This window comes from Anser cygnoides, chromosome 1 (assembly GCF_040182565.1).
Source record: "Anser cygnoides isolate HZ-2024a breed goose chromosome 1, Taihu_goose_T2T_genome, whole genome shotgun sequence".
Classification (NCBI taxonomy): Eukaryota; Metazoa; Chordata; class Aves; order Anseriformes; family Anatidae; genus Anser; species Anser cygnoides.
The window spans coordinates 131,688,550-131,700,992 of NC_089873.1; the positions used below are offsets into that span (position 1 = coordinate 131,688,550).

Consider the following 12,443-nt stretch of genomic DNA (forward strand, 5'->3'; position numbering starts at 1 on the left):
AAATGCACTCATTACAATACAGCTTCTCTAAATTCATGCTTACAATTACCTCAAGCTCTTTTGTGCGTGATACAGCTTGCTTGAGTTCCTCCTTTTTTGAATTAATAGCAACGGCTTCTTCATGCAAAAGCATAGCCTTCTCTGCAGGAAGGATTACAAATGCTGAATTAAATTAATAGATAATTATATTTTAAAAAGTATCAGAAAAAAAATAGTTTAAGGTGCTAAGTCCAACATTCAGTTTCAATTCAATGCTTAAAAAATGACTGAATGTCATGTATGCTTACACACACCTTCAAAATTAAGTAAATCACTGCGTGTGCGTGCATATATGCATGTGTACTACTTCAGAACTAATTAAATCAAATTCATACACACAATACATCATTTCTTTCGCATGACCCTAACTTAGAAGTCTAAATATGCTATCCGTCCCAGCTCTCTTCTCAAGCTTCAGTTAAACATCTTGTGTACAATAAATGTAGAAACTGGCAACAATTCAACCAGAGTGTACCAGAGTTCAATTACAGAATGAATGAGCTGCTAGAACTTATGAGGAATCTGGGAAACTGAAAAAGCAGGAGGCCTTGCAGCCTTCGTGTGAAGCACCAGCTCGTGGCTCCCACTGTATATTAAACTGTTATACTGCAAGGAGTTGCTGACCTGCCATCGGATCCTGCTACATGTTTTTCAAAGACTAGGTTAATGGCTTTTTTGCCACTTACACCAGCGTTACTGAACGCTGTTACTGTGTAGTAACAAGTGTTTTGATCCTAGGTAGTAAATGCTTTAAACAGCTACTTTATTAAACTCAGATGGTTACCTTTATTTTTTTTCTCATCTTCAGAAACTTTATTAGTTCTGGATATGTATTCTTCTCTTAATTCAAGCTGATATCTAGAAGTAAAAAGAATTATGTGCCCAAAGTCCGTGTGTATAAATGCACGTGTGTTTGTGTAAACTCTAGTCTTTGCCAAAACTAAGCTATAATCACACAATTATTTGTTAAAATTAGTTTGCACAATCATGTAAACAGCTGGAAAGGGTCCTGCCACTCACTCTGTTCAACCACCTGCTTAAGAAGCAAGTCAACCACCAACATCAAATCAGGTGAGTCATGTTTTTTTCCTCAACAACTCTTGAAAATCTCAAAGGATGTAGAATCCACCAACTCCCTGGGTGACCTGTGCTAATGCTGCGCTACCCTCTCAGTAAAATAAAAATTTCTCTATGTCCCACCTCAACCTCTCAAGCCACGGTTTATTGGCCCAGTCCTGTTACATTGTCTGGCATTTGCATGCTACAAAATACATATAAAATATGCTACAAAATAACTATAAAAATGAGTGAAAAATTCAAGCAGCTGTGGGGTACAACCAGATCATCTAGGCTCATCTGCAACAGGCTAAAGAAGCTGCATTCCCTCAACTTGTCCTCATAGGTCACATTTGGTAGTTACATAAGGGTCTTGACAGACCCTTTCCAGGCACTCCACAATTTCTCCACAACTCTATTGAACTGAGGAGCCTAAAACTCAGTATGGTATTCCTAGTGTAGTCTTCACCAGTAGCTTAAGGGGACAGTAATTCCCCTCAGTTTGTTGGCTGCTGCTAATGTCACCCATCATGCTGTTTGCCTGATTTGCCAGAGCACGCTGGTGGATCACAGTCAGCCTGGCACTCACTGTAAATCCTGTGTCCTTTTCAGAAAGGCAGCTGCTCGGTCCGTTCCTTTTCCCCACCTGCACCACTGCAGAAGGATACTCTGTCCCGAGTGCTGAGCTTTGTGGGTTCTTCTTGTTAAAATTCCTGAGATTTATGTTGGCACCATCCCCAAGCTTATCAAAGTCCGTCTGCATTGAAACGCTGCCATTTGTTGTGGCAGCCATTCCCCTTAATTAAGCCTCGTGTTCAAAGTTGCCGAGGATGCACAGTGTCATCATCCAGATCACGGACGAAGGTACTGAACGGTACAGGACAGTACTGGCCCCAGGGGCACTCTGCATGCCATCAGCCACCAGCTAGACGCTGAGCACTGCCCAGATATACTGCTATTCACAGCCCAGTCACCCAACTGTACCGGTCAATTTTATGACAATCTATAGGAGCTAAGAACGAGCAGCATTTTGTATGACTGGAACAGAAATTATAAACGCATTTGTGTAAATGACCCAGACCAGTCAGATCCTTCTTGCAAGTATTACTTTTAAAGTTTATCCTAGAAATAAAATATTCCTTTCCCAACAAACATCATTATTTCTATACAATAAATAGCAGCTCTGTGCTACCTTTCATTGAGGATTTGGGACAAGGATTTTATCTTCCTGAGCACTTGCAGCTTGCCTAAAACACTTTTTAAATTGATAGAACAAAGTAAGCAACTGTTAATCCTTAAAATAATTTCCCTTTCCTCATGAACCAAAAGCACTTTACAAGTATTATCTGTAACTAGCTGTTAGCAGTTAACTGGATAACATAAGGTAGGGTGAGCCAATTAGCTCAGCATTTCATTGTTCTCTGACAAAACCCTGTTATCTACTCAATTCCAGCTGAGAAATCATTCTTATCAAAACCTACTCTTTACATCTTTCCTCTGCAATTTAAATAAAGACACACTAGCAGAGATTCTACTTACTGTTTACTGATGGCTGATACGAACAGTTGATACTTGGCTTGCAAAAAAAAGTCGTGATAACTCAGTCATTTGGTTTACTTTCCTAACTGGAAGACTGTTTCATGCCATGATATAAGCATGAGCAATAACATACTGAGAGCACCTGCCTGCACCGAGGCATCAAGGAACATTCAAGTGACCACAGCACTCAAAGCAAGTGCAGTAGCAAAGGATATATCCACTGCAACACCTCAAAAGCGGTCACAGATGAGTATTTCAAAGAGCATTTCTAGGCAAATTCTTTGAAACCATGTTCAAGTCAATTACAGTCATTAAGACAGGGTGATCTACAACAGAGACCCCCAAAATGTGGAGGCATTAAACCTTAATGAAGAACTAATCTGTTTGCAATATGGGCTGGTGTCTCTCGCACCCCTTTTCCAAGAAATCTCCGACACCTCTTTAGGTTAATTTAACCTCCATGCTTTTTTTGTGTCCATAGAAAGGTCAGTTCTTTAAATTCTGGTCAAACAAACTCACTAATACTGGTTCAAATCCTCTTGTCTAAACATGCAACTTATCTGACATCTCTTCCCCATATAACAAGGCAGAATTTAAGCCACAAAAATAATATAACCTATAATCAAAAGAGAATTATTTTCTATAGCGAGCATTTTCTGAACCTGAAAGAACACTTTGTTTCACTAGCAAAGAGATAATAAAATATATAAATAATTCTAGCCAACTAAAACAAGAACATAAGTGAACATTTTAAAGTCCTTGCTTTGTTACATTAGTCAAATAAATCCTCTAGAATGTATTATTCTGTTTTCTTAGGAATTAGTACATGTCCTATTAGAGACAAATAAAAAATTACTTTAGAAGTTCAGTCTTAAGCTTCTGGTCATAAGACTCCTCTATGTTCTTCACAGCAACCTCCCGACGTCGAAGTGCATCATCAATAGTTTTATTTTTCTCTTCCTGAAGTTTCTGAGTGCTGAAACAATCATAAATACACAAAGACTGATTACAAAGCCAAAACTTAATTTTTTTAAGTATATGTTTTTTTTCTTAAAATAACAGTGACATCAAAGGGTGATGTGTGTGCTAGGAACACCTTAGAAATTTAACATTATGATCAGAACCTGTCACTGCAATTCATTAAGAACAAGGAAATGTGACACAAACTAAATTGCCCTAATTAAAATCCAGTACCAATCAATTATGAAGCTATCCCGGGGTAACCCTAGTTCAGCTTCCCACACCAGAAAGCCTTCAGAGATAGTGCTGAGCGCTGTCAGCACCCTCTGCTGGCTTGTTAAAAAAAAAAAAAAAAAGCCACAAGTTATTAGTGTGATGCTTATTTTGCTATATAAAACAGATGACAGAGTAAGTACTATTAAAAACCTAGCCAAAACCGGTTTAGTTATTTTCTGATTTAACCAAGTAAAACTCATCGTATTAAGGCTAACAGTCCTAGCAGTAGAAAAAATAAGACTAAAGAAACAAAATATCATATACATGCCTCATGACTCAGAATTGTATACTGTGTCAGTTGTTTTGTTTTTAATTTTAGAACTTCAAAGCAAACATACGGCTCCTTGTCTCCAAAGTCATGCTGCATTATTCTGGTTGGATGAGAGGGAACAGATAAAAAAGCTTCTCTTTGTATGAAGTACCTCTCATAACAGAGGCAGCATACAATACCGCAAACACAACTTGTGGGGTATATAAAAATCAATTTCAGCTTCACAGAAGCAGCAACATCATGAAGCATGCTTTGTAGAAGAAGAACAACACGTAGCATTGTATATGGCCTTCGGCAACTTACATTTCAAATGCCTCGATTCTTTGCTTCAGTTCTGCCTCTCTTGTCCTCATGACTTCAATATCTTTCAGCAGACTCTGTCTCTGAGCATAAACTTCCTTTGCTTCTATCTGAATCACAAAATATTATCTTTAGTTTTACTTCACACTGTATACAGTATCTATCATTTAACACACTCAAACTTTCAAGGACCTTCTTGAGGCCCTTGAGGAATTCCAAAAATTATTAGTCATTCATAGTCATAATTTTATATAACATCTAGAATCTATTATAATTTTTTAATTCTTCTTTTCCTTTTACTCTGAATAAAAATGCTTTAGATAGGAACACTACTGGCTGCCAGCAAACACTTTCCATTTAAGAAATTACACTGACTAAAACTTATATAAAAGGAAAAAATGGTTAATCAAGTATTTACAGAATAAACATGTTCAAACTTCTGAATTTTTAACAATTTTGCATGTTCTTTTGCATGTTTTGCATAAACAAAAGTGAAAAAAATGCCCCAAAATTGATAAAACATGACTTGATAAACTGATAAAAGTCAACTAGCAGTCTGTTATTGAAATTTAATTTATATAATCAAACTGTAAAATTCAATCATGAACATGTTAATACCAAAATCCTTATATCTTTTTGTTGTTATTTTAATTACTGAATTGATTTCGTGTCCACAAATGAAGATTGATAGCATAAAATAGATGGTTTTTCTTGTAAGCTTCTAAGAACATAACAATGAAAGAATTTCACATAGCACTGATAAAATGTTTAATTTTCAGAAGGGAAAGAGGTCAGTAGTAGCTACATATATACATGTATACAATAATATAAAAATTTGAATGATAGTTTTGTTACCATCACAGGCTCTGACGGAGAAAAAAAAAAAAAAAAAGCCCAACCACACCTGAGCAGAAAGGTGATAGCAATTGTAGACGACTAAATTATTTGGATAGGAAGGTCTGCTGCAGACAGCAGGGAGATTGCCAGGCAAATAGGCAACAGAATAGCAGGCAAACTACTCTTCCAGAAACGGAAAAGTAATAGATATTGAGTGAAGCAATTTAGAACTATATACAAATTATTATATACTGCAGTAACAGTTACTATTCTGGCAAAACACCAAGAGTTAACAGCCCAGAGGAATAACTCATCAACAAAAAAGTGTTGAAAGAGAAACGTGATATCAGCCTAGGGCAAAGACAGTGGCTATTGAAACTCTTCAACACCTAATGACATAGAAATGTCATATCTCTAACACGTGGACTGTATATTCCATTTACTTTAACGTCCTTCTTAACAATTGAAAGAATTTATAGTATAACTAAAAGCTATGTTTTGGAAATAAAAGAGTAAACAGTCCTATAAACTATTAAAAAATCTCTGTGATCTGAACTTAGCGGTTATTAAAACAGATTAAAAAGTATCTATTACAATTCAGCCCTATTTAGCGGAAATGTTCCTTTTCCAGCCAGCTTTACTTAAATACTCACCCATACTCATCCTTGTATTTGCTGAATGTGTTCCCCTATTTATGAGAACAAAAGTAATTTCCAAGTTTTCACTAACAAGCCAAATGAGAGCTGAAGGTAAATCTCACAAAGATAAAAGAACAGTTTAATTGACTCATGCATCATTTTGTACTAGATTAAGAAAAAGTATTTGGAACTTTACCTCTTGTTGTTTCTGAAGCCTCTCAATAGCATTCTTTTCACGAGAAATCAAGGCTTCAGCCTTTGCTTGATGTGTCCTTTCTAACTCATACCGTAGCTCAGAGATTTCTTTCTGGGTTTGCGCTTTCTCCTCCATTTTAATCTTTGCTATTTCAACTTCTTTAAAATGTTCTAACTTTTACATAAAAGAGGAAGAGAGGGTTAAATAGTGTTTTTTTCAAAAGAGCAAAGACTATCCCTCCTCAGACAATTCTAAATTTCTCTCGGATATTTCCTGTTAGGATATTTCCTGATAGGAAGTATGATGAAAATAAAATACTGTGATAAAAGTATCTTGGTAGCACACACTATTTGCATGTCTCACATCATTTCCATCCATTTATCTAGCATCCCAAAACAGGTCTTACAAACAATATTAGGTTTAGAAAACAGCAAAACAGAGACCTATGAAGAAAAATACATTGCAGGAGTGCTGCTCTGCTTGCAGGTAGGGAACGGCCACACTCTTTGATTCCTCCTCTGCCACAGTCTCTGTTTTTGCCTCTTTCTCAGCGAACTGCTTTTGACTGGTGCTACTAGGAACAGCAGAGGCAGACCTATCCAGAATCCCTGAGGAAAAACAAAACTTCATCTGGACATAAAAGAAAATGCGGAATGTGTAACTCCACATTAGCACAGAAAGAGAAATCCTGACTCACACACTTCTTAGCACAGCTGAGAAAAGTAAACACATACAAAAAGGGAAGTACGCATTTTGCAAGTGCAAAGAAGAATTGTAGGAACCATGTGTCCCTAAAAAGTGTGAGGTGTAATATATGCAAGAACTACTGGGATTATAAAGAATTATAGTAAGATTTAATAAAATAATAAAATTATTACTATTTTAATAACATTAGAATTTTGGAATAAGATGGAGAGCATACAAAAATAAAAGAATGTGAGAAACAATGAGAAAATTAGAAACAAATGACAGAAAAAGTTTGAGACTACAGAAAACAAGGATATTATAGAGGGGAAAAAAAGCACACTGGGAATGTCTGATCAAGGAATTCAGTCCTATAGGCACAGATTTGTGAAAAAGTAGAAAAAAATGGTGAGTCAGTACAGCCTCACTTACATACACAAACTGGGCTAGAAATACCCTACAGTAACTCACTTCACATTGCTAAGGATTTAAATTCCATGTAAAGTTAATTTAATTTAGAAGTGATTTATATCTGTTTAAGCCTCCAGTTTTCTGCTTTGCTAAAACTGAGACGAACCTAACACACAAATTAGCATTTCTTACATAACAAAAATACAGCGCCTACCAGGGACTGAAGACCAAATGAAAAACGGAGATAAAATGTACTGGCTTTAGTTTAAGCTCTCCATCTCTCTATTTTTCTATCTTAATAATTATGGCTAAACTGTTTTCTTCAAACAGTTTATATGCAGACGAGTGCCTTTAAAAAAATGTCCCTAAACATTCTAATTGATTATCAGTGAAAAAAAATTTCTATTGAAATACACAATTCATCTTGACAAAAAATCATGGAAAAAAAATATTTAAATAAACTGCAGTACATTCTATCTGCTCCATTCTCCAGGCATAAGTATTAATCAACAGATTTTGTGGCAAAAAATAAAAATTAAAAAAAAAAAGAAAAAGTATTCTTCAAGTAACAGACAAGTCTCCAAAAGAGCTTTGACTTTAATTATAGGAAGAAAAAAAATGTGGAATAATTCATAGTATTGTGCCTGTTACGATTTTAACATTTCTGTGCAATGTTTTGAAATAGTATGTAAATTCTAATCAGTATTAAAAAAATAAATTGATCTGTCAAAGTATACAGCAGCAATTCATGCTCCTTGGTTGTAATGCATTATGCTCAAATTCAAGCTTCAAGATCTTAACTGGGAAGGAAAATAAATAGTATAACTATGAAAAGTAAACATTTTCCCATAAAACAAAACAATCAAAAAGCAGAATTTACCAAATTAAGACAATCAAAATAAGAAAAAGTTGTGTTTCCAAATTAACACCAGAATAAAGAGCTGAACTGTATACATTAATTAAAAGGTAAATGACAACATACACGTGAAATATCATCAAATTAACAAATGGTATTTGATTAACTTAGCCTTTTGTGTTAGATATAATTCATGATGAGACATTTTTCTTCAAGTTACCTTAAGTATTAAAAGTTTGTAAGGTGTAAAGTCAAAATTCATAAATTTCTCCCTCAAATTCAATCACCAGAGCAATACCTCTTGAGCCATTTCTGCTTGAAGCTGCTTCTCTATTTCTTTCCTATATTCATGAAGTTTTGCTTCTAAAGATTCATACTTATAATGCTGGGGATAGGAGCCTGCAAACTGCTCATCAATCAGCTGAAGCTTCTCAGCTATAAAAAGAGCAACATATCCATCATAATTTAAAAATAAATCAGTCATCACAAATCCTACCAAAGACTGTGCGATTCTGTGTCTCTATGAAGTACCTCAGTGTACATAAGTATCACCTAAGACCCATGTGGTACAAAAGCTGTGGCAGCACAGAAATGCCATTTATCAGCTCTGTGCCACAAAACATATCTGTAAGAGGAGGCACTTAGCTGTTCAGGCATGATTTGCGGCATATATATAGTCATTCATCCTCTTTGCATCCTCTAGAATTTTCTTTTGCGTGCAACTTCTACATTTTTGTATTACTAATAGAGTGCATATTATAATTCAAAAACTCCCACTCTATGCACAACAAACAGAAACACCATCATACACAAAAGCAATGCATGCAGTTATAATTTAGTTTTCCAGAACACATTTCAGCACTTAACATTTACAGTCCATCTAAGAAGTTATAGCTGTTAGCTAAACACCTAAGAAAACGTCTGTGCAATGAAAAAGAAAAATAAAATAGCAGGACTTCTGTCTTACTTTAAGCAACATTAGGAAAAATGTAGAGCAATATAGGTATAACTTTTATTTATTATTACTTCAGGTTGCATTTGAATAAGCAATGAATTAATATCATTCATACAATTTATTCATCCATATCATTCACCAATATGAAAATATTTGGGGAGACTTTATTGCAAAGACTGTACTTACCAAGAGAGTCTCTGTAAGGAGGTGTTGAGGTTGTCTGAGTTTCTGTGTCATGACTTTCCTTACTTAGATGATGCTCTGTAAGTCCCATTAAAATCTGCATGAGAAAACCTTTCAAGATCCAATAGATTAGTTACTTCTCATTTCATACCAAAATTCAGTTTTCACGCCTGTAACTAATGAAGTAATTTTCACTACACACAGAAAACCTACCTAATTTACTGAAAGAACCCAGTGAATATTAAATAAAAATCAATACTAGCTAACTATTGATTTTTATTATAAGCACTCCATCTTATTCTGCAAAAGCTGTGCTTTTACAACTTTTCCTTTCTTCTCTTTCTCTTTATCTCTTTGACTTCCATGGTCATTTGAGAGAGCAGGTTATTATTACTGTAATTATAATGACATTAGGGAACAGTGGTTTCTGAAAACCAAGTTACTTCAGGCTACTTAATATAGATAGGTTTCATCGTGCAGACATAAGAATTATTTCTTACATTAAGAAAACGGAAAGCCTACTAAATCTTCAGCTAGTGTTTGTAGTACATGTAATCTAATACAGTCAGTTATAAACACAAATCAAAATTTGAGCTTGTCAGTGTTTCCACAAAACATTACCTCTAGTATTTGGTGTACTACAGGTTTCAAAATATTAAATCCATACTACTCCACATCAACACATACTCAAGGAATATGAATATCTACTTCTCACATCTTAATAAAAATGAAGGTGACATAGTTATCAGTGTGCATCATGTATAAATATCTTGTACCTTTATTTTCCTTCTGAGTTCCCAAAGTCTGTAAGAAATAAAAGACAGCCTTTTAGCCAGGCTCCTTCACCACAACTGTAATTTTAGCTTATCTTCAGAATCAAAATAACTTACAAGTGATTTGTAAAAATTGGATTTCGGATTGATTCTCATTAATTGAAGAAGATCTTGCACAGACAACAGCTTTTAGGGAAAAAACAAACAAACAAAAACATGAATTTGAAAAGGTTAATTACTTTAAAAAAATACTTCAAATATGTAATAGCCACCATTTTACAGTTGTAAAATGTTTTAGATTTGAAAAAGATCAAAATAAATAATCACCTTGCAAAACTATTTTCAAACACTTAACTGTTCTAGAGCTCCATTTGCTTATCTGTTACCTAAGAGACACAGCAGTCAATGCGTAGTTTCATGACCACCTGAAGCTGTGAAAAGAGAGGGCTTTGTTTCCTCCCATACCTGGATGCATGCTCTCTCTACGTTCCTTGCCTCTGTTTTGTTTTATCATATAAATCAGATGAGCTCGCTAATCGAAATGACAACTAGCTACTCACCAGCTCAAAAAATTCATTTTTGGTTAGAAAAAATTCATCACATTATCACATACTCATAGAGGAGAAACAAATACAGGGCAAGGACCGCCCTTTTCATGCAGAAGTTGTATTTAGGAACAGTTTAAACCGATCACGAACCACACTTTCAGAGAACTGAATGGCCAAAAAGAGGCTAGCTTTAACCAGGATCAGCTCCCCAAGCAGCCTGTCACGTGGCTCTGCAAATTGTCACACCAAACAGAATCACACGATCACACCACAGCTTTGGTGGAGCGAGCTGAGGTTAAGAGGCTGGCACTACGTCTTTCCTGTACGATGTCTTATTGTGAGTCTTCATGTAAATAGACCTGAATATTGAAGTATTTTATGGAGAGGATTTGAAGCTGTACTTGCATCTGTATTTCACTGTCACTAAAGTGGATTTTTTCAATTCTGTTGGAATATAACAAGCCCCCAGAAAACAAAACTCCTAGAAATCTTAAGAGATTGCTGAACTTACCTTCTTCTTCTCTAATCCACTTTCCGGAAAGAAAACAGAAAGTGAATACTCATAGCCACATCTCTGCAGATGATCTGCCACCAAACTGTTGGAAGCCGTGATCAAAAGTGAACTGTCATCACTTGTAACAGTCTGTGGCTGAAGTTCTCCACTTAAAATTGGGTGCATCAGTTCATGGATTAGCTGTTTTCGGAGCTGTGTCTGACAGAAAAGAAACAACAGAGTTAGTAACAGGAAACCTGAGACTGTAATGAGAGCTTTATTTTTCAAAAATCATGGGAATTTCATTCTACCTTTACATGTTGTATTACAACCCACACACCAGAATTGGGCAGCCTAACATTGGCAGAATTTATAAGAGAGTGCTTTTCTTCAGAATACTCTTAATTGCACGACAGTGATCTTTGACTTTCCCTTAAGATGTATTGGGTGTAGGACTGAGAAGTATTGTTCTCAGTCAAAAATTTCACATAAACTCCACTCCAGTACTCCAAGCTTCAATGTTAGATCACTTTTTTTTTTTTTTCTTCTATCACTCTTAAACAAAGCCCATCTGATGTGGCTTCAGCTTCACACATACTTGGAAATCTCACTAGTCCTCTTCTGAGTCCTATTGATTCCTGTTCTGAGTCCTGTTGATTCCACCCCAACAGCAGACGGGAAAATAATGGGAAATTCAATGTCTTTAGAATTAATTATTTTGTAGGGAAGCAAAAGGGTACTAATCAAAAAAAAAAGCCTACAGGCACTAATAATAAATTAAATTGTATTTCTTATAATTTGTTTTTGTTATATTAATTACAATAGAGAAAAAAGGCAAGCTGAGATCAGAAAGTCTCCCTACTATAAGAGGAAGAAATAATCATTTTCACTATGCAATTATAGAAGTTGTTTAGGGCATACTACCAAATCATGAGAGAAATAGTGTTTTAAGCTTTCAACAGCACTATGCAACAGTGACAAAGTTTCCAAAGCTGATTAAAAAGATAGTATGTTACCGAATGGGATGAAATACTAAATGCTTACCAAAACTTACCAAAGCTAGATCATATCGGACTACCCTGATATTTAAGCATGGCTTTCTGCAGAAATGAAGCTGATAATAGAGAGAAATGAAGAAAACTGACAAAATCGTTTCCCTTAATTTCTGAACTTGTCCAGTTTCAACAAACTTTGACACAGATGAGGTCCCAAAAACAACTGAGCCCAGCAACCTCTTGCACATCTTGTGAAAAAACGCAGGGGAAAAACACAGGGCTATACCCCTGTCCCTACTAAGGGAAAGAAAGGCAAAAATCACTTGCTATACTATCATTATTCTTTTTGACAAGAAACACTTGGCCATTCAGCACACCTGTAGCTTCAGATACAGCCTGCCTCTTACCAGCAGAGGTAGTCAGAAAAGACCAT

General features: G+C 35.5%; 1 protein-coding gene across 10 annotated transcripts in view; it reads right to left on the minus strand.

The window, feature by feature from the left end:
- OFD1 (OFD1 centriole and centriolar satellite protein) overlaps window positions 1–12,443 on the minus strand; it is a 57,632-nt gene that overhangs the window by 43,705 nt on the left and 1,484 nt on the right. For 8 of the 10 annotated variants that reach the window (XM_066981772.1, XM_066981779.1, XM_048066867.2 and 5 more), the window contains 10 exons: window positions 11,034–11,234; window positions 10,092–10,160; window positions 9,978–10,005; window positions 9,205–9,312; window positions 8,362–8,498; window positions 6,113–6,286; window positions 4,445–4,551; window positions 3,491–3,610; window positions 824–897; window positions 50–141 (listed from right to left, as the gene is read on the minus strand). In XM_066981772.1, coding sequence (XP_066837873.1) covers window positions 50–141; window positions 824–897; window positions 3,491–3,610; window positions 4,445–4,551; window positions 6,113–6,286; window positions 8,362–8,498; window positions 9,205–9,312; window positions 9,978–10,005; window positions 10,092–10,160; window positions 11,034–11,234 — 1,110 coding nt within the window. Of the gene's footprint in view, window positions 1–49; window positions 142–823; window positions 898–3,490; window positions 3,611–4,444; window positions 4,552–6,112; window positions 6,287–8,283; window positions 8,499–9,204; window positions 9,313–9,977; window positions 10,006–10,091; window positions 10,161–11,033; window positions 11,235–12,443 lie in introns of those variants that run through there. The other 2 variants (XM_066981766.1, XM_066981784.1) reach the window with 2 other exon arrangements.